Source organism: Canis lupus, chromosome 26 (assembly GCF_003254725.2).
Source record: "Canis lupus dingo isolate Sandy chromosome 26, ASM325472v2, whole genome shotgun sequence".
NCBI lineage: Eukaryota > Metazoa > Chordata > Mammalia > Carnivora > Canidae > Canis > Canis lupus.
In genome coordinates this window covers 37,075,668-37,098,906 of record NC_064268.1, presented here as the reverse complement: position 1 = coordinate 37,098,906, position 23,239 = coordinate 37,075,668, and the positions used below count along the sequence as shown (strand labels likewise).

The 23,239-nt window shown below is 42.6% G+C and overlaps 1 protein-coding gene and 1 long non-coding RNA gene across 6 annotated transcripts in view; one reads left to right on the top strand and one right to left on the bottom strand.

Moving 5' to 3' along the window:
* PTEN (phosphatase and tensin homolog) overlaps positions 1 to 23,239 on the bottom strand; it is a 106,362-nt gene that overhangs the window by 68,020 nt on the left and 15,103 nt on the right. Inside the window, exon 4 of one of the 5 annotated variants that reach the window (XM_049102000.1) lies at positions 22,671 to 22,789. Coding sequence is in view for 3 of the 5 variants with exons in the window: in XM_025441428.3 (XP_025297213.1) it covers positions 19,070 to 19,148 (79 nt within the window). In the remaining 2 variants the exon portion in view is untranslated. Of the gene's footprint in view, positions 1 to 1,409; positions 1,534 to 13,088; positions 13,147 to 19,069; positions 19,319 to 22,670; positions 22,790 to 23,239 lie in introns of those variants that run through there. The other 4 variants (XM_025441428.3, XM_025441429.3, XM_025441431.3 and 1 more) reach the window with 4 other exon arrangements.
* Positions 10,396 to 13,892, top strand: LOC125753757 (uncharacterized). Its single transcript, XR_007406257.1, has 3 exons — positions 10,396 to 10,483; positions 13,404 to 13,598; positions 13,668 to 13,892. It is a non-coding gene; the product is annotated as an uncharacterized LOC125753757 (long non-coding RNA).

The following is a 23,239-nucleotide window of genomic DNA, read 5'->3' as shown; positions in this document are numbered from 1 at the left end:
CTCACCATCCTTATTCATAGTTTGAGCTTTTACCCAAGACTTTAGCATCTATCATAAGTTATAAGGACACAGAGAGCGTGTGCCACTGTACAAGAAATACATTCCCATTTAATCTTAAAGATCCTACAGAGTTGATACTCCCATTTCATGAATGACAAAATTGAGGGTGAAAAAGACTGGGTAATTTGCACTAAGTTCCTGTACTGAGCTATGATTCAAACCAGTTAGATACATAACCCAAAGCCCAGGCTTTTTATACCATGCTGCCTCATGAAAGGAGATGAAGATCTCTTTTATTTCCAAATCAATAATAAAAATATAAAAATTTTCAGAGGGAGCAGGTTCAAATGAAAGTGAATCTACTAATCAGATGTTAAAACTTTAAAACTTCTAAAAGACAATACAAAACTCCACTGGCTTTTCCAGAACTGATTTCAGCAATTGATAAGCACTGAATTTTGAGACAAATATTTGTTATGCCAAGAATTATACCAATAAACACCTAATATATGATTTTTTTGCTTCCCAATGTAAAAAATTTGATATGCTTTTTTTAGACAATGTAAACCAAATAAAAATAACTGAGAAAAAAAAATATATATACAAGATTTCTAATACAGAATAGCCTTAACCTGCACTTACTGGATATACTTTTGAACAAGTAGAGGGCTTCATATGAAATTCTCCTCTAATAACTTATAAATGTTGAGCATAAAAAATTAGAATAACTAGGTCACTGAAGGAAGCCAAATATTTTTGCCATCTAGTAATCTACTTGCAGGCAAGGTGGCACCATGGTTAAGAACATATGCTCTAGAGCCAAGCTGCCTGGACTTGACCTCCAGCTTCATGTATTAAAAAATCTTTTCCAAGTTTACCTGTCTTCAGTTCTCTGTGTAAGATGGGACTGCTCAAAGTACTTATCACACAGGGTTGTTTATAAGGATTAAACGCATCAATATATGGAAAACAACTAGAACATAGTGACAGCTGTCCATCAATTGAACAAATGGTACAGACCCAGACTGTAAGGGCTCACCATAACTATTTGGGTTTTTTTTTTTCCAATGACACTGACTTACTATTGAGTAACCAACCTAATCCTTCTAAAGAGCATCAAAGCCTAACAGAAACCTTAACTGTGTGAAATCTTAACCCTAGCAACCTGCCTTTTAAGTATTTAAATTAAGAACAAATGTAAAATATTCCCAAATTTCCCAAAGGAAAAAAAGGTCTTCTTTCCCCACATTATCAGCGGCTACATGCAATAAGTGGAGAGGTAAAAGAAATGCGTGTATGTGCACATGTGGGTACTTCTTGTCATGCCTAAGGTGGATGGCCACCATTGCTACAGGAGATCTGGAGATGAGATACATGACGTAACAGCAGACAGTCTCCTTTCGCCTCACCTTTGAGCAAACATGTCCAATTTGTTTTAATTAAGGCAAAATTTACATACAAGATCTTAAGTGATTCATTGATGAGCTTTGATAATCATACATATCATGTTGGACAGTCTTGATTTAAGTGCTACAACAATCCCATCTCACACCACAGAATACTGTAGACTGAAAGAAAAAAAAAATGGTAATTAAGTTCTAAAGCCAGTCCACAGAAGTCAATTTCACCAATAATATAACTGACATATTGTAAAATAATGTGGCTACTATAGGAGCTAAGTAAATTTTTACTGGCTATTCTAAGCATCCAATCATGACTTAAAACACTAGACAGTACATTCTAAGTTACATCTAATTAACAAAATACCTTTAGAAAAACACATGTGAGCTGATAATTCATATCTACTTTGTCTTTAAAATTTTACTTGAACCTAAATTAACGTGGTTTATGTTACAAATTTAACTAGAATTTTCAAACAGAGGATAAAAAAAATAGCTTGTTAAGCCTTATTTTAGAAATGTGTTTCTGAATATAGACTGAATCTTAATTATGGAAAATAAAGCAGTTCTGAAGTTTCTTTGTAGTACTACTTAATATATATACTTATCCCCAAACAACTTCTACACTACAATACCAGTATACAGTACTAGTATTCAAATCAGTAACACTTTTTTCTTGCCACGATTGTTTTAAGAAAAATTATATCCACAGATCAAATAAAGAGATTCTTTAAACTCTAGTTAGCTAGAAGTTAACAATATGAAGCCGTAGCATACATGGAGCATGAATGGCAAATAGGGACATACAGATTTACAGAGGTAGTGACCAAAAAGCATCAAAAGACAATCTGAAGTCACCTGGCTCACGAGAGGAATGAACACCGAGCTTATCCGGCAGCAGGAGTGAAGGAATAAAGTCAGACTAATGAAGGAAGACACGGAAAATGAAAAGCAAGTTAGCAAATACCAGGACTTCACCATTTAATTCTATTTTCCAGGAATTTCTGGAGGTTTTCCCCTGCTTTCTCTCAGGGCTATCAACCAACAGATACTCAAGGATCAGGTGAGAGGAAAAATAATTCAGCCACTGATTCATAAGCTACATCAGGTCTACATTTTTTTCCCGAAAGTTTTTAAGAAGTTTAAATTTAACAAATAGTTTCCATGCATGTCACAGCTATATCCATAGTGTCTTTACTAATCAAATTATGCTTTAAATAATTGCCACACTCACAGACTTCTGTCAGAGTTTCATCTAATGAAACATTTTATATTTCTTATTAGATTTTATTTTTCCCTATTAAATGTGTAAAATGTTTGTATCTGGTTTCTAAATTAAAGATTCATATTGGTAGGAAAGCAGAAATAGGAGTTCCCTGAATTTTCCAGTTGATGAGGTGCTAATTGCTCATTATTTGAGAACAATTTGTCCTAACATATAAAGCATATAATCATTCATGTAAAGAGCAAATTAATAAAGCCTAAAATCTTATTTTCTAAAATGAAATGGGTGCCAAAACTTGAACTACGGATATATTAACAGAAAGAATGCTCGAAAAATGGGGATTTTAGGAATAAAGAAGTATTGGGTCAGAAACACGACAGGACACAGGAATATTTAAATATTTCCTAGGTGTCAGGCCTTGCACTAAAATACGTAATGCATAATGTCATTTAATATAGAAGACCAGAGTTCCATTCTCCCCTTTCAACTTAAAAGCCTATGGACTGCTGGTAAGTTACTAAATCTCTGGGCCTCAAATATTTTTGTTTCTTCTTTCTGCAAAAATAATGATCCTAACAGCTGCTCTAACTTCTTCACTGGTTGTTTCAAGGATCATATGAGATATCTGGACATTATCTTCAATTCCATAAACTGCAAAGAGCTCTACTATTGTAATAAGAAGTTGTTATTATTTGAGGTTGCATGAGAGATGCCACCTAGAAATGCCGTGTTATTTAATTTTAGTTTAAATGTCTCATTACAAAGCAACCCAATATGATGTTTTTATAAACAAATTAGAAAAGAATTCCAATATATTCACTTAAATTCACGTTAGCATAAATTTTAGGTTCCTTTTAACACTTCTAAATTAACTGCCCACAGTGCCAAACCAGAAAGGAAACTGACTGCCAAATAATTTATGAGCTCTACTGGAGCTTTCTACTCCTCCAAACAATTAGGAGCTCACAACTTTCTCTCAAATTGTTACATTATACCAACTTGCCTTGACAGAAAAGTTTACCCATATTTTTGCTTTAAAATGAAGTTTAGATCTCACTTCCTAGAGGTCGTCTTCTTTTTAAATTTATTTTTTACTTATTTATTTTTTTAAACTTAGGCTCCATGCCCAGTGTGGGGCCTGAACTCACGACCCTGAGTTTCAGGGTCCCATGCTCTACCAACCCAGCCAGCCAGGTACCCTTAGATTTCATTTTCTAAAGGAAAATATCACATTCTTCAAAGGTAACATCAAGAATTGCTAGTAATTCTTCTACTTAGTAGCAATACTATAAATTGGTTAATTTGGCAAGAAATCTGCAATCTGTATCAAAGAGCTATGAAACTGTTTTACTTTTTATTCCAAAAACTCCACTCTAATAATGTACTCTAAGAATAACAAAGTAAACTATTCATAGATAGTCACAACCAGTGCTGTTTATAAAGGGAGAAAATGGAAATACTCCTAATACAGTACAGTAAGCAAAGCATGGTATCTAGCTCGATATAATATTAACTATCCAGCTTTAAAAATGACGACTACCCACGGACAGATAAAAATTAAATCATGAACAAATACCTAAGTATGTAATTATGAGTATACATACATTAACAAAAAGGGAAAGATAATTTCCAGTAAGAAACACCTGACATAGAATTAACTTTTTTTCTATTGTTTAAATGGACGATTACGCAGTTTTAAACAAATACTTTTTAAAGGAACAATCAAGGCCTTCTGAACTTGATTTAAATTTAAGCAAATTAGAACCACATAAAAGTACCTTATCAGGTCACTGATAATGCTAGCAATACTCTAAAATCCAAAGTACAATATTTTTCATATATCAGCTGAGAGATTATTCCCCTCAACAAACTTAATCAAATTTTCTTCAGAGCTGTTATGAAATAATGCATCTACAACTGTTCAGACCTACATCTGTGAACCTCTAAAAATTTAAGTTGCCCAACTAACTGGTTTTAACGAGCATAAGAAACAATTACCTTCTTCCTAGGTCTCTGGATGAATACGATAAGGCTGATTTCCTGTTTCAGAACTCTGCTGCTGTTAAAATACACACAAACACACACACACACACACACACACACGCACACCCACACCCCACCCCACCCCCTCTGGTTTTTGTTCAAGACTGACTCCCAATGACAAATCAAATATGGTTGTAACTTACAGAACTTTCAGAAAGATCGTCAGTTCAACGTGCATTAGACATATTTGTCAGCATTATATACCTAAACTAAGCCAAATGCTTACTCTCATTTTCTACAGCAAAATCATAATAAAATATATTAAAAAATCAGAAAAGTTAAAATTTTAACACTGATCCAGCATTACTATAAAGTACGTAGGTGTATCTTTTATGCTCTGATCTTCACATTCAGTGTTAGGTTTATGTTTCTTCTGTAATTCATTCCATTATAAAAGCCATGCTTTTTATCATTTTATCACAGACAACTATCTAAAACACTAGGTTTTGGCTGCTCTATAAGGCCATTAACTTTTACGGAAAAAAAGACACTCAAACAGGTAAGACACAGAAGATGACAAGGTATGTGTCAACAGTTTGAGAACAAAGGCCTAATAATATTTAGTGTGAATTCACTATTAGTAAAATGCACCAAAAAAAAGATTCCAATATTTCCAACTGTACTGATCTTTTAGATGCAACCACGCGCTAAGTCAAAAACTACTACACACATAAGGTACTAAGAAAAAAAAAGTCCTAATACAAAAATGTGTCTCCAACAAATGGGGTTTTCATTTTCCTACTAATTTAAACTAAAACTGTAAATCTTTAAAATTTACTTCTAACAGGGATCCCTGGGTGGCTCAGCGGTTTGGCACCTGCCTTTGGCCCAGAGCGTGATCCTGGAGTCCCAGGATCGAGTCCCATGTCAGGCTCCCAGCATGGAGCCTGCTTCTCCCTCCTCCTGTGTCTCTGCCTCTCTCTCTCTCTCTCTCTCTCTATCATAAATAAATAAATAAATAAATAAATAAATAAATAAATAAATCTTTTTTAAAAATTTAAAAAAATTTACTTCTAACAATAAAATTTACCTTTCAATGAAAGCACTGCTAATTCCAACCATTTTAAATCCAGAAAAGCTCCAAACAAGTGTGTGCTAGACTGATTCATTTTATATTTGGCTCTAATATAATAAAATCCAGTCTCTTTATTTTATATCTAAGCCAGGAAATCATTTAGAAATGACATGCTTTTTTCTTTTTTTTTCCAACTGGCAAAAATAGTTTTGCCTAACTGCTGTATTTTAATCCTGGATAAGAATATAAAACTAGAAATACATGTCTATTTTAAAATATGAAGGCACACATATTGGCATTTACTACTACATTAGTAAGAATCATATTAATGATTTTATGATAATTGCCTTCTTCTAATATTGAAAAATATGATTCATATTCCCACTGAGGGTATTTTTTTTTTGAGGGTATTTTTAATCATTGTATCAACTTTACAATCATTTGAATAATGGATTATCAAAAAAACGCTGAAATTACATTTACCAAAATACTAGTCAAAATTCATATTTAAAATTTTAATGCTATGAAATTTTTAAGTATGTTTAAAAATATAAGAGCAAGTCTACATTGCTTGGCTTGAAAAGGTTATACCTTTAATTTTAGTCAGCTACCCATAAATGCTTGTTCCTGAAGTAATACCATTTTAGTATAAATCCAATTGTAATAATTGGGGGAAAAAGGAAGTTAGTTGTAGAATCTTCATATGCAAAGGAGAATATACTAAAAATCTTGGAAAACAAGCTGAAACATGAAAGATAAAACTAAGCAGCTAACTCTGTCAACCAGTAAAACTTTCTAAATACATGAAGTTCAACATATAAGAAAAACAAAAACACCAACAGTGAGATGGAGGGACAGAAATGAAAGCAAGGGAAAGGAGCTCTTAAGGCTTCACACCCTTTATATATGATTAGGTAAACAAAACAGGTAAAGAAAGACTTTTAGTATTTGGATAAAGATGTCACCTACATATGTGCCACCTCACTTAATGTGAGAAAGATAATTTATGTACACATCTGTCTGTCCAAAAAGGCACCATTCTTTCTATGGCCTACAGTTCAGACCTGAACAAATTCTGTAAAGTGATGCTAGTAAAACAATCTACTTTCATCAGATATGAATTTGAAATTGGCAAGATGTTTCTTACACAAAAAAACAGAGGCTCTAAACACAAAGTTGGATGTGAGAACATAAATACAAAATCATATCTAAACTGAAATACTATACCTGGTCATAGTAATCATTTGGCATGATGACAAACTCTCAATAAAAAAACAAAGTCAATGTAATAAATAAAAGTATATGATAATTAATCAGACCCTATTAAACCCAAAATGCAATTTTGGGTTTGTACCTGGCAAGACCCTTTCAGGGGTTCGTGAAAAGGAATTATGTCACAAAAACAACTTATATTGTGGCTCAAAAGGAAAAAGCAAAATTTTAAATGGGGAAACTCATTTTCTAGCAGAAAGATAAGAACTGAGTTATACAAGAAAGCAGAGGGCCTGAAAAATATTTAAAGCAAACGTTTAAGGGATACATATTAAATCAGTTCCCTGATGAAGTTCTGTAATAATGAATTCTTATGTATCAACTGCTAGGAAAATTGGAGTTTAAAACATACCAAAATCTCATATAATAGCTCAAGTTGAAACATGATGTTTCCACTTAAATATCCAAATAATCTTGTAAAACTAAATGACTAAAAGCCAGGCTTCCATTACATAAGCTTTAGTTCTCAACCCTATCTTTGCATTTTTAGTAGAAAAATATAAACACTGGCATAACCACTAAGTTTTGTTTTTGCAAAAGCTTAAAATCTGATATTAGTCTTTAAAGACTGTAATTAATAGATGATTCCAAAACACAGAAATGTCAAAACCACTTATATCACTAGATTATCTTAACTTTTTCCTATATCTGAGTAACAGATGGCAAGCCTTAGTTCTTGGACACTACACAATAATCACAATCTGTGTGACCTTTTCAGTATTAAAAAGATTCCAAGTAGCCTTAATATCCAGCACCTTAGTGTATTTTACAGTATTGCCTATAATCCTGATCACAGTGAACAGAAACTAGATATTCAAACTACATCATACTTTCTTGACGTACTGGTATATTTATTTTACAAAAAATTTCCTACAAGTAGTCCATGAAAACTATCCAGATGTCAGATTGCTTCTTCAGTTTTCAAAAAACATACATGCATACATTCACAAAGTATTTTTATCATTACTTTGTTTTCATTAGCACCAAAAAGGTATATACCACACCTAGATAAAAATTTCCTTATGTTTTAGTATTGAAACGTTATCTCACTTAGAAAATTGTTACTCTAGCAACTAATTGTTTAAAACAAAGAAAAAAAAAGAATTTGTTTCTTCCTCAATATTTTTGTTATAAGTACATGAATTAATACATTTGCTAAGAAAAATCATTTAGCTAATAAGGTTAAAATATCTCCCTATTTTAATATTTTATATCTGGGCACTTTAAAATCTGACGCTAACAAATGCCAAGTTTTGATTACAAGTGAAATGCACAGCAAACATTCATCAATAAGTATCACCAATTACTGAGGCAACATATGCAAATATAAACTGTATCATTCAAAATATGCTCCAGGAAACAGTATCATCATGACAAGCCATACCCTTTCTGATTAAAGACAGGAAAGTGACAGAGTTGTATTGACTTTGGTATAAAATGATGTGATGGTTTATTCAAAAATTACTTGTATATCCACTTTAATTTCAATACAATTTAATATTCCTACAATAGGAAAAGTTTTATTTTGTCTTAAATAAATAAAATATGCTTAGATTTTAAATATGGAATAGCTTTCCTAGAAATAACTAAGGGGAAAAAAGTTTCAGGAGTCCAACATTTCAGCTTTGTGCGTAACAGATTATGATTCTGTGAATCAAAATCATGAAAATCTTTCCTAATATTCAGGTCATCTTAAATCCACTCTAAAGAAAAATCAGAACATAACAGAAAAAAATATTAGCCAAATACTGGAAAAAAGTCTAATGTGTAACAACAGGGAAACAAATATTTCTGACAACTTCACCATTTAAAATAATTAAGGCAGCTATGAGGGGCTCTGGAAACTGTTTAAAAATCCACACACCTTTTAAATCCACAACGATGAACTACATTTTAAAGTAGATGCATACAAACAAAACTAGAAGCCAGTACAGAAACATGAAGTTTCAGAGAAGTAGGGCAATAGGCACTTTTTGAAAATTCTCCTTAGTTTTATTTTTATAAGACACATTTTTTTCTAAAGTATAGCAAGCAAATGAAGTTTATTATTCATATACTGAAATAAATACCATAAGCCTTACTCAATTAAATTACAGCAATAAATGCCATCTGTTTTTCTTAACAAATTTGAAGCTATCATATAATTAGCAGTCCTGGTTTTAAAATATTTATCAGTATCTCTGGGTATCTCCTGCAATTTCCAAAAGAAATCACAACACTCAGTCAAAACTTAAATTTCTTAAGAATTTTTAAAACATGGGGATCCCTGGGTGGCGCAGCGGTTTGGCGCCTGCCTTTGGCCCAGGGCGCGATCCTGGAGACCCGGGATCGAATCCCACGTCGGGCTCCCGGTGCATGGAGCCTGCTTCTCCCTCTGCCTATGTCTCTGCGTCTCTCTCTTTCTCTCTCTGTGACTATCATAAATAAATAAAAATTTTAAAAAAAAACCATGAGGGGAGAATTTCAAATCACATTTCTTCCTAAAAAAGAAAGCTTTAAAAAAAAAAAAAAATTTTTTAAAACAGGCCTGACATCTTACTCTGCTTGTGCAAAGTGAGAGGCAAAGCAAATTATAAAATCAAGCAAATAGAAAAAAAAAAGGAAAATCACAGCAATCTACACCTAGAACACTTTTGTAATTACATTTGTCTGCCCTAAAAACAAAACAAAACAAAACAAATTCAGAATCCACAAAGCTGTTCCCCTGTCATTTTCTCATCTCTGAACTAATCTAAAGCTCCATCCTAATTTTTTCTAAAAACGTCACATTAATACAAGTTTTTAAATCAGATAATTAAAGCCTTTCGATTCAACAGGTTGACACAGTGAAGTTAGGGTGTAGAAAAAAGAATGTAACACATGCATCAGAGAACCTTAGAGTCAGGCCTAATTTCTTTATCTGGAAAGACATGAGAAGTTTGTAGAGCTTGTCAGAAATTTGTCATTTTATATCAACACATATAACTACACCATACCTGACTGTAATAAAAGCAGCTTTAGAATAAAGCGTCAGACTAAAAAAATAAATAAAAAAATTTTAAAAAATGCATTAAACAACAAAAAAACAAGTACATGGGGGGCAAAACATCTCTTAACAGCTCAACAACTACATACTTAAAGGAAACTAGCTAAAGATTACTTTAAAAACTATTGGCAACATAAAAATGAAAAAAAAAGAGGTTTTTTTGTTTTGTTTTGTTTTTTTAAATAAAGCCTATCCATCCTATTAGAGCAGTTCTACATACCTCTTAAATAAATCTTACGGTGCATTACACTTACAAGTTTATTGAAAACATCTTCAGCCTTTTCTAAAAGAAGTTCAAAGCAACACTTTCACTAACAGCCAAATAACACATGAGCCTTCTTCAAACAAGCCTTTTTGGTTACCAGTGATACCCTTTGTGGACAAAGTTCCCATTTTAAAGAATATTCGCCTAGCAGCAGTGAGAAAACCTAGATGTTAAAAGCCTCACTCCATCATGTATTAGCAAATTGACCTTCTTAAAATACCACAGCCTAAGGGCAAAGGTAATGACTTTTATCAAATATTATACTTCTCTTACTACCTACCAGACACTTTATACCTTTAAAGTAGAATTTCTCAACCTCACATTACTGGTAATTTGGGCCAGATAATTCTTTGTTGTGAGAGGGACATACTCTACACAGTAGTAGGGTTGTATAGCAGTATCCCTGGGCTCTACCAACCAGAGGCCAAGAGCATCCTTCCCATATCCATCTCCCAGCTGTGACCACCAAAAGATGTCTCCAGACACTGCCAAAGGCCCAGACAAGGTGGGAGGAGGTCACTCCCAGTTGGCAACCAATATTCTGAAAACACCTCACCTCTACTTCTAACAAACCTAAAAACTACCTACGAGGATCTTTACCACCATGACGGAGATGTGGAAAACAGGGTTCGCTACCGTTAAGCAACGTATCTTTTATTACACAATTGATAAGTGGCCGAGCAAGGAGTGAAGCTAGACTTTAGCTAACTGACTCCCAAGTCCATGCTCTACCATATCACACTGCTTTTCTAAACTTACTGTCTCATCTACATAATCAGAATAATATTTGCCATGTTGAGCTATTTAGGATTTACAGATCAAATGAGATAATGTATGTATAAATTCTATCAACCTAAAGAAAATAACACATTAAGGATTTGTTTGATTGAAGATACCATAACACGATGGTTCACGAAGTGTGATTCCCCGGGCCATGGGAACTTCTTAAAAATACAAATTCTCAGGCTCCAGCCCAGACCTAATGAATCACAAATTCTCAGGGTAGGACAAGTAATCTCCGGTTTTACAAGCCCTCCAGGTTACTCTGACACCCTCTCAAATTTGAGAGCTACTGATATAATGAGGGAAAATACTGCACCAAGAGGCTAAAATCTCTACATCCTTCTTTGGACTCCATGTCTACTGGCCCTTAACAAGCTACCGATTCTTACTGGAACTAGGATTCCTATACTACAAAAAATAATAATAATAATAAAAGATGGGAATACTTGCCAGGCTTTTTTCTTCTTTGCAAAACCAAATGAGCTAAAGATTAAGCAAAAACTTTATTAATTAAAAAAAAAACAAACCACTAAACAAAGATAAGACACTGTTAGGATATATGCCAGCTTATTCTACTACATTAATTAAACAGAAAAAAAAAAAAAAAACAAACTCCTTCTGATTCAAGTCCTCATTTTTCTCTTACTTCATATTTCCTGAATGATTGAGAATGTTAAATAAATTTTACATTGGCCAAATAAAGCCTGGCAAAACACTGTTTTCACATTATGAAAAAAAAAAAAAAAAAACAGGAAAAGCTCAAGCATTCCATTTGATCTCTAACAGACTCAGAGTAAAGTAATTCATAAATACACATTTTAAAAATAACCACCTAAAAATCAAGCTTAGTAACATCCCCCAAACTTCATTCTAAAAGTAGAAAAAAGTTTTTGATTCTTTTAATCTCCAATCAGTTCAGAATGTCTAGAATATGCAAAACGCATACATTTTAAAACAGAGTTGTTTGCAACTTTGGACATGTATGCTATATTATAAATCACTTCAAGAATACATGTGATTTAAGGAATATGTGATTCAAATCACAATGCACTTCCTAACACCTTTAGACATTCTTTTTTAAAGGTCAAAAGTATCAAACATATAAAATTGGCAGAATGCAATCCTTGCAATTAATAGTAAAGAACAAAACCTGGTATTTTAGCCTGAAAATCTACAAAAATCGAAATAAAATTCGAAACTATCCTAAAGAGTCTTAATAATATTAAATCAACTCTAAGTTTTGGGTAGTGACATAAAGCAAAACACAGATGGCATGTGGCACAAGAGTTTCAGACAACTCAACTGTCCTGTAAGATGTCAAAATGTCCAATTCTACTATCAAGACTTAGACCAAAGATACAGCTAGTTTATATGATACATAATATATAAAAATCACATCATCAAATAGTCATAGATAATGAGACAGAGCACCATTCATTCTGCAACGCAAAACAAATAAGCAAAAAAACCTCACTGGAAAGCAAATGCTTTACTACTGATAGTACTGGGAGACCAGCAAAGGAAAAAAAAAAAAAAAAAAGAACCATCCCTATGCACACAAAATGGCCTTTAGCAGGTAGGTCTCAAGCTTCTTCCATCCTTCCTCCCCTGGCAAGAATCAATGAAGAAGAAAAAAGACCCCTTAGTTTTCTTCCCGTTTCCAAGGCCTAATATTATATTGATACTCACTCTTGATCAAATGTGAAAATGTGATGCAAGAATACAAAGGTTTAACACAAAATTAAAATTCCTAAATTATATGAATGCATTGTTGGATTACATTAAGTGTAAATTGTGCTGTAATAAATCTAACTTAGCACTCAAAGTTGCATGCCTCTCCCAACCAAAAATGAACTTAAAAACAAATGCTCACACGCCTTTATGGGTAAACTGTGTACATTACTTCTGTATTCTACATTAAAAGTTGTTTTGAGAAGATTACCTTGTGAATAAAATATACAAGTTGACCTATCTCTAACACTAAAAAAAAAAATTCATAACAAATTTATTTTAAAACGTCTACTTCATTACGCAATAATAACAGTAAGTTTTCATCTTACCTCAGTATCTCAAAGCAAACACTTTTTGATTAGCATGATTAACTTGCCTCTGGTCAACAGTATGAATGAACAGACCTTTATATTCCATTGTGATGAAACAATCAAGTCACAGACACCTACGACTTAGAACTCCTAAAGGAATACCCGTATTTCAAAAAATACTCGTAATTTGGCCCAGTGAAAATTCTAACATGTCCAAAACTGAGGAAATTCAGTTACAATCACTGCTCTCATAAATGAAAATACAAATAATTTCTCCTATATGGGTAATCTGAAATTATAATTCTTTTTTTTTTTTTTTTTTTTTTTAATGAGAGTCACACAGAGAGAGAGAGAGAGAGAGAGGCAGAGACACAGGAGGAGGGAGAAGCAGGCTCCATGCACCGGGAACCCGACGTGGAATTCGATCCCGGGTCTCCAGGATCGCGCCCTGGGCCAAAGGCAGGCGCCAAACCGCTGCGCCACCCAGGGATCCCTGAAATTATAATTCTTAAGAGCAGCTGTTACCATGTAAGTATTTACAATGTGGCAGGTAGTATGCTAAGTGAGTTACTCATATTATCTCCTTTATTCTTTAAGACAAATTTTACAGATGAAACAGTTTGAGAAAGGCTAAGCAACCTACCCAAAGTCACCCAGCTGCTAAGCGGGAGAGCCAGGGTTCCAACACGGGCCAGTCTGGCTGGCTCCAGGACCTACCTACTCTACCACCCTAACATCTAAAATGAAACAATGTACACACAATGTGAAGATAAAATTAATGGTCAATATTTTAATGTAATTTAAAATAAATGTAACCTTATGTGAAAATGATAAAACAGTATCGACCAAGGTAGCCTCATTTTTTAGAAATATTATGAGTTTGCTAACTTTGTACCTACTTACACATCTACACAGAATATTCAAACACTTATGGCAGATCCACTGTCCATATCTGAAGTGATGACTATTGATGACAATCAAAGTGCATAACCACCTAAAATATGATACATCAACAGTCTTCCTTTCCACACCACGTGCACACCGTGTGCTGTCGGGTGTAGCCACACATATCCACTAGTCGGTATTCTCAGGACAACCGAGTGTATACCCTGACACCCTGAAGACGTCCACCTGCCTGTTAAATGCAAAGTGCTGCAAATAAAGAGAATATGCCCTAACTATACTGAACTGAAATATCCCCTCTAAAACTAATTCACGCCTAAGTGATGTTTGTTCTTCTTATATTATTATGTTTCCCAACAGCCTTTATTCCAGCGCAAATTACTTGTAAAGAACCAGACTGCTAATACCTTTTCTGTAACCAGTGAAAAAAATTTCAAAAACTTAGAGGCTAGGTGAAGAGTCAAATCCAATATGCTAACTTTACCTTTCCTGACAAAGGAAACTATTGTCCATTAGTGGGTGCAGGTATCCAGTGCTTAGAAAAGCAATCATATTGACAGACCACCCAGCAAAGAATGCATGTGGCAGTAAGTGGCCTTTATAAAACAATTAAGGATATCAGTTTGCTCAGCAAATCCTTACGAACTTAAGGTTATGCAGTCTAACCTCAACATTACTGACAGCTCTGAGAGCAAATGCATTCATTTCAAAGCTACCAGACAGAAAGCCACTGTAAAACTGAATATTTACTGAAATCATTACTGACCCCTATCTCAGACGTTGATACAAATGTCTTAAGTCTCTCCATCCTTAGAACAAATTCTAACACATTTTCTCAAAGAATTCAGGTCACCAAAAGAATTCTCCAATGCTGACCTCACTTAAAATCAAAGTTTAGCTCACAAAAACAGAGAGGGAGAAAAAAGGTAAGAGTGAGGTCTCTGCAAGATAGAAACAGAACTTAAGAACTCGTGGTCTCTAAAGGGGAAAAAAAAAATGATATCAAAGAAATGTTTTACATGATAATTAATAACATAGCTTCTGGAAGCTAAATCCTTCCTTGTACCATGACCAAGCCCAAACATTCCAAGGAAGTGAGAAACTATCATATGCATGCACAATTCTCAATCTCTCTTTACAAACTCCATTTCACATACGTTACTGTAGTATAAAAACATTTCCTACACATCTGTCTTACTAAAAAGGCTGAGGTCAAAACTTTACAGTACAATGTTTACTGAGAGTGAATTAATGTTGAAACTTTGTGCACTGATTTTCCCATAATAAATATTCCTTCATTAAAAGTCACTGAAGTGATTAAGTGGCTTAAGATCTATTAAAAAGTACTAAGCTATCACCACACAAATCAACAGCAAACGGGGCAACTCTCAAAATGAGAACATGTGAAAATAAGAATCAGAGATTTCACTTCTAAAAACCAAGGAAACCTCGAACATTAAGAAGTTTGTGTATTTTTTTTGAGTGGTTATTAGGAAAAAGCAGATACACCGTCCCACATAAAAACTAAAATATCAATAGCCGCCTTTCTCGTGTTAAAGTAAAATTCTAAAAGGTAAGGAACACCAATGCATCTTTTTCTATGCTCTCTAAAAATAAATGTAAAACTACGGTGGTTATACCTCACCATATTTTATGACGCTTATTCATCTATTATTCATTTAGTGTATCATAAGCAATGTAAAATCTGTACTGATGGTTGTACTCCTGTGCAAACTTTTACAATGGACAGCAATAAAATTCCTTTTTCCTTATACAAAGTCATATAAACTGTGAATTATTCTCCTTTTAGATGCGCTCTATTCTTGAACAATCTTTATGAAAATGAAGTTTGTAAACTGTTACACAGCGATCAGGATGCCCAGTCATGTTGCTCGGAAAAGAAATACAACTTAGCAGATACAAAACAGTGTAAAATAAAAACTGTGAATAGAATCTTAAAAAAACAAAACAACAACAACAAAAAAAAAAAAGAAAAAAAAAAACCACCTCACAATACGGGCACTTCAGTAATCACTGATCTTAAAAGATAATACAGTTAACTTCCATAGTCACTGTTACCCTCTACAAGTTAAAAATACTCCCTATGGTTAATATTTGAAAAGACGCAAACTTATCAAGATGTAAAAATACATACAAACAGAGCCTAAAGTTCCCATGAAATCTAAAGACACTAAAATTTTTTTTAGTCTCATGGTCACCACCATTTTCCAGACTAACAGATGTTAACAAATTATTTTTAGGACAACTCAATTTTGCAAATAATCGTCTTCAGTTTTCCTCTGAGAAATCACTACGTTCTTCATCTTTCTTATCAGATAGAAATGCTCCAATCACTACTCTCATAAGGGAACGTAACTTCTCACAGGCTAGCTGCTGAAGCAGACACTACAACCTGCCAAAGTCCTCAATGGCCACCTTAATTTCCCCCCACAATACACAGAGAACCCTAAAGCGAAACCAAGCAAACCAAAGTGCACTGGTGTAATCAAAATTATTGGAAGTCCAACTAACAAAAAAAAAAAAAAAAAAAAAAAAAGAGCCCTTCACTGACTTTTTCCTAAATGATTTTTTTTTCATATATTTGGCTCAATAAAACCACAACTCTAGAAATCAAGTGTTACTAGTCATTTGACGCAGCGTCTGACACTGCTTTCTATGCACACCCTAACTAAAAGTACCCTTCTAGTAACAGTCTCTAGGTCACGTAAATTTCAGGTATGGAGGCACACACCTGTGAAGTCAAAGGTGAGCTGGCCAACCAGCTCAGGACTCCTGTGTAAGAACCCCGCAGAACGATCTGAATCTTAAAGCCCTGACTATTTTAGAGCAAATGGGTAACGTAAAAATAAACCTACTCTGAATGATAAAAGCAATCTACCAAACAGCATCCACAGACATTGGTTTTTGCACGGGGATTTTTTCCTAAAAAGTCAAAGAAACGTGTAATCAATTTGTTCCTATACACCCAGACGGCTGTCAGTTCACACTAACGCTAGATTGCTTTTGAAATAAATTACAAATCAGAAGTTGTCCAGCAACTGGTCACCTTCTAGGCAAGCGGGTCAAGTTCAGCCTGACCAGTGTTGCAATCAATGCAGACTCCAAAACTTCTAAATAGTCTTCTAATACATAATTTTTTAATCAACAGAAAACTTACGTTTTGTGTGCTAGAAAGCTCCTTCTTCGGTGACTTTTACCTTCAGCTCAAAACAGACACTTGGGCAGAATTAGCTGTGCACGTTTATGTGCTGCTATGTAATCCAAAGGGAATTAAAAAAAAAAAAAAAAAAACCTCTTCAGATGTAAAGAATTTTCTTCAAAAACCAAATCCTCCCCACAGTGTTTAGCAGGACATATGGATCCTTCAGCGCCACTCCACCTTTAGGCAAAATGTTTACTGGTGTTCGCTAAAAATGATCTTTATTAAGAATCCTCCAATAACAACCGACGCAATCACGTTTGAACTAAATACCGTCCACTGTTATAATTCACATCACCAAACTTCTGGCCTTCACAGAGGCCTTGTTAATAAGATGCTGCGGGCATCTCAGACCCACAAGTCAATTCTGTTTTTCATGCCTTAGACACTGGCCTAAGCAGGAACGCTGAACGCCTGTGATACTTTCCATTCTGGGGGAAAAAAAAAAAAAAAAAAGGAGGGCTCTCTGCCCCAACTCTTGATCAAAACCAGTTCATTATACCTGAAACTGCCAAGATCAATGCCTTTCAATAACCGCTATCTTTTCAGGTACAAAGGCCTAACTTTTAGGCAACCGAAACGATACTCCTGTTAAAAATTCTCGGGTTTCTGTGTCATTCAACAACCTGAGTCAGTAAATTCAAGACACTGTGTGGAAAACCAGCTAACATACCTAGACCATGCGAAGCTGGAGTGATCCGCTCTTGCCTGCGTTGCTGGTGATTAGCTGGTAAATTACACCTGATCTTACACCCGAGCCCGAGTACAATTAACGGACATCACGCGGCGTCAGGAGTCCTGAAAGCTGGATGAGGTGAGCAGCAGTTCTGGACTCGCAGTGGCACTTGCATTTCAAGGAAGAACTGAAGCTTCATGTCTGCAATCACGATTTGCTGCACACAATACCCCAGAACCCACACAACACGCTCCTCCGGAATCAAGAAGCAGTCAATCCCCATTCTGCTACGTGAGACAAGACCACTGAACCTAAAATGCGGCTGAGCTGCAAAATCCCATGCCCTGTCCTGGATCACCCCATCAAGGGAGGGGGGAGGGGGGAGGGGGAGGGGGAGGCAAATTTCAGAAAGACCGAGCAGCAAGAGCGGCTCAGGACGTGCGTTACCTGTGACACTATTGATCGCGAACTACACAACTTGGGAGAGGCAGTTCCCGGTTGTAATTCAACTCGGCGTGAGCACACGCGAACCTACTTTCTGTGCCCTCCAACGAACGCCCCGAGTGCTGAGAACGATTCTGCTTCCAAAGTTATGCAAATCAGCTCACAACTCCCATTACAAATTAAAAAAAAAAAAAAAAGTCTATCAATGCAAGCAACCCAGGAAACTAAATCACTGCGAGATTCTGATGCAATCTGCATACGTGCAACGCTAATTTTCATCTTCATCTAATCTGTGCCGTCGATCTGGGGGCCTAAAGCCAAGGTTTGACCGAAACGTGCTCGACCCCGGAGCCCGGGCGCCGCGTCCCCTCCGCGCGTCGGGCAGCCCGGGTTCCCGGCTCCGGGGTCCGCCGAGGGGCACCGAGTCCCGCGGGCGCGGACAATGGCCCTCCGGAGGGGCCGGGCGCGCGCAGGGCCGGGACCCGCCGCCGCCCGACAGCCGCGGCCGGGCGGAGGGGCGGAGGGGCGGAGGGGCGGAGGGGCGGAGGGGCCGGGGCCGGGGCGCCGGGGCCGGGGCCGGGAACGAGGTCGGAGGCCGGGCCGGAGCCCCGAGGCCGAGGTCGGAGGCCGGGCCGGGGAGGCCGAGGCCGGGGTCCGGGGTGCGGGTGCGGGTGCGGGTGCGGGCGCGGGGTCCCGAGTCCCGGGTGCGGGTGCGGGTGCGGGTGCGGGGGCCCGCGGCCGCGCGGAAAGGGATACAGGTCAAGTCCAAGTCGAACCCATCCTCCTGGTAGCGCCTTTTGTTTCTGCTGACGATCTCCTTGATGATGGCTGTCATGTCTGGGAGCCGGTGGCTGGAGAGGAAGGAGGAGAGAGACGGCAGGAGCGGCGGGCGGCGCGGCCTCCTCCGCAGGCTGCAGGCGGCCCCGGGCCTGGCGGCGGGCGGCCCTCGCGCGGCCGGGGCGGGCGTCGGCGGCGGGGCCTGCGCGCGCTCAGGCGGGCTGGCGGCCGCGGGCCGGGGCGGCGCCGGGGGGCCGGGCGGCCGGGCGGCGGCGGGGGGCAGGCTCTCGGGCGGCCCGGGGCCCTGCGCGCGCCGCCGCCGCCGCCGCCGTGGTGCGGGCGGGAGCGGGGGGGGCAGCGGGGCGCCGGCGGCCGCGGCCCCCTCCCCGGAGCCGCCGCCGCCCGGCCGGGCCCGCGGCTTCCACGGTCCCCCGCGCGGGGCGCCGAGCGACGGGAGCACGGCTAGACGCGGGCGCGGGGGCGCGGGCGGGGGCGCGGGCGGGCGCGGGCGCGGGCGGGCGCGGGGGCGCGCGGGCGGGCGCGGGCGGGGGGGCGGGCGCGGGCGCGAGCGCGAGGCCGAGGCCGAGGGCGGGCCGCCCGCCGCTGCCGCTGCCGCTGCCGCTGCCGCCGCCGCCGGCCGGCCGGCTCCCCGAGGGCGCTGCCCCCGCGGCTGCTCACGGGCGCTGAGAGGGGCTCTGGGCCGCGGCCGCCGCCGTCTCTCATCTCCCTCCCTGCGCGCGGCCTCGCCTCTCCGCGGCGCAACTCTCAAACTTCCATCATGGCTGCAGCTTCCGAGACGAGGCGCCGAGCAGCGCGCACGCCCGCCCCGCCGCGTATCCTGCCGCGGCGCACAAAGAGTCCCGCCACATCACCGCCGCCGCCGCCGCCGCCGCCGCCGCCGCCGCCGCCGCCGCCGCCGCCGCCGCCGCGAGCCCGGCGCCCCGGAGCCCGGGGGGAGGCGGGGGCCGGGGGGAGGCGGGGGCCGGGGGGGAGGCGGGGGGGGGCCGGGGCCGGGCGGGGGGAGGGGCGGGGGGCGACCGCCGCGCATGCCCAGTGCGAGCGGCCCCCGGAGCTGCACTTGCCGCGGCCGCTCCTGCAGCGGCGGGCGGACGGGCGGGCGGGGGCGTCGGGGACCCGAGTCGGACGGAGGTCGCCGCGCACCGGGGGCGCAGGGGGCGAGGGCGGGGCCAGCGGACCCGGGGCGCCCCTCCCCCGCCCGCGGCTCCCTGTGTCCGCCCCGTGTGCCCCCGCGTGTCCGCTCCCCGCGTGTCCGAGCACGAGGAACACCCCCACTATGTCCCTCGCGTGCCACTGCCCCCGTGCCTGCTCCCCGCGTGTCGGTGTGACCACGAGCACCCCCCGCGTGTGTTCCCCCGTCCCTCCCGCGTTGGTGTGAGCACGAGGACACCCACATTGTGCCCCCCGCGTGTCCGTCCCCCGCGTGTCGGCGTGAGCACGAGGAACACCGCCATTGTGTCCCCGCGTGTCGGTGTCCCCCCGCGTGTCCCCCCGTGCCTGCCCCCCGCGTGTCCGCCCCCCGCGTGTCGGCGTGAGCCCGAGGAACTCCCCCCATTGTGTCTCCGCGCGTGTCCCCGCCCCCGGCTCGCCCCGCCGCCCCACCCCCGCCGCCGCGGGCCCAGGACCCCGGGGACGCGACCACCGCGCCGCCCCGGCCTCGCCCCCGAGAGCGGGCGTCCGTCCCTCGGGGCGCCTGCTGCCCGGTCCGCGCGGGGCTCGGGGCTCGGGGCTCCGGGCTCCGGGCTCCGGGCTCCGAGGCCGCCTGGCCCCGCCCCCCGCGGGCCGCCGCGAAAACCCGGCCGGCTGGATGGCCGCGGGCCGGCGTGGGCGTCCGCGCGTCGGGCTGCGCCCCGGGCCCGAGCCCGAGCCAGGAGTCCGGGCCGGGAGGGAGCGCCGGCCCGGCGGGTGGGCGGGGCCGAGGGGCTTCCAGGGGCGGCGGAGGGCTCCGCGGGCCGCGGCCGGGACTACTTCCAGGGGCGGTCACGTGTGCCCTAGTTGGGGAACTTTCCAAATTCCCAGTCCCCGAGGAGGGTCGGGGGCGGCCGGCGAGCGGCGGCGGTGGGGCGGCGAGTGGCGGGCGGCGGGCGGGCGCGGCGCCGGGGGAGCTGGTTACACAAGCACCCGCGTCCACGCACGTGCCCCCCGCGGCCGGACAGCCGGGGCCGGCCTCGCCCTGCGGCGGCTGCGCTGCGCTGCGCTGCCCTGCGGCGGCTGCGCCGGGCCCGGGGACTGTCGGGTGCGCCCCGCTGCGGGCCCCGCTGCTCGGAGGGCTCGGCCCGGCCGTGCGCCGCCACCGACCTGCCGCCTGAGCCCCGGCCCCCTCCACGCCGGCCGAGGGGCGCCGCGCCCGTTGCCCTGCCCGGGGAGCACCACCAGGCGGGCCGGGGCCGCCCAGAGGAGCGGGGCTGCAGCGGGGCCGGAGCGGGGCCGGAGCGGCCTGCGGGTGAAGCGCAGGGAAGTGACGCGCCGCCCGGGGAGGTGCGCCAGGACGCGGAGGCCGCCCGGAGCGGCTGTCCCGGCGCGCGGTGCTCGCAGGCGGCCCTCGCTACGCCCGCGGCGCCCAGAGCGCCCCTCGGATGGCCCCGGCCCCGGCCCCGGCCCCGCCCTCGCGCTCGGCCTCCCTCCGGGGAGCGCCGCAGGAGGTCGCAACCTGCGGGACCCTCGCGGTCCGTGTCGGTCGGAGCCCGCGTGTGCGCGGGCCCCGGTCAGCGTGGGGCGGGGGGAGGCCACACGTAGAAGAGGGAAGCGGGCGGGGGTCCGGGGGAGTAGGGGAGGGCTCCGTCGGGTCTCCAGAACCGAAACCCGCGTGCGCGGCCTGCGGTGGGCCAGAGGCTACGCGGGACGCCCTGCCCTCCAGCTGTGCCGCCGGGTCGCAGGGTTCCGGAGCCGAGCTGCGCTGCCCCGAGCAGCGGATGCTGCTACCTGGTGGGGGATGGGAGACGAGGAGCAGGTTCAAGGAAGGGAGGTCGGCGGCGGAAGGCAGAACTTCGCACCTGTGTCTCCGGTTGCCGACCCCGCCCGGGGTCCCTGCCGTGAGCGCGCGCTCCCCTGCGCCTCCCCGGGAGCTGCCCTACCTGGGGAGGAGTCTGCGGTGCCCTGGAATCCACCTCCCCGGGAGGAAAGGGGCCCGGCGCTGCGCGTCGGAGGCGAGGAGAGGAGGCTTTCCCATTCCCGGGCACAGGGTTCTTCGGGGGGCGGGGAGGGCGCGCCCCCAGCACCGAAGCGCGGGCCTAGGAGGTCGGCCCACTGCGCTCCCGCTGGCAGGGGGGGGAAGACGGCCCAGGAGTTTCGCGGCTTCCCTGAGCATGAGCCGCCCTCCCCCCCAGCACTGAACCAAAGGACCCCTGGTGTCGACAGACAGTGGTCAGCCAGACGGTGATAGCGGGTAGTTATCGGCAATGACTGAATTAACACCGCCCCCCCCCCCCCCCGCCCCAGTGTCACAGAGGTTCCTCAAGGAAATTTCAGTTTTCGATTTTTGTTTCCCTTCACATCGTCCTGTACTCAGGGGATCCCCTTACCCAAGTGGTAGAGCTGAAAACTCTTAAATAGCTGACTCTACCTGCGCACAGAAGGTTTAAAATTTCAACTTCAACTGCGGACATCGCTCGGCCGCACAGGTATTACAAGACATCGGTTTCCAGGCGCTTCAGTCCTTTACCTGTCTGGATTCAGACCGCCCTAGGGAGAAACAGAAGCTTGTAACAAAGGGGGGATTATATAAAGCTTCGGGGAGGCTAACTATGCAGAATAATTAGTAAACACGATGAACCAGCTTTAATTATAGTTTCTAACAGCTGATTCCAAAACTATATTGTCACTACACCCAAAGGATGTCCAAAGAAAATAGCTTTCTTATTTTCTTTGATAAATGAAATGACCGGCAACTCGATGTGGGTGATATAAATAGTTGATGTGCTTTTTGGAGGTTCTGCTGCTAAAATGTCTTTTGCTGAACACTGATTGCTATAATGCCTTCCTCGTCTCCCACACACTGACCTTTCAAATAGAGATCTAAATCAATGGCTTTAATTTTTAAGCAGTCTTTTCTATTTTTATCTGTTTAACCACTGTTTTCCTAAATAATACAGAATAGAAAAAAATATAATAATTACTGGTTTGAATTTAAAC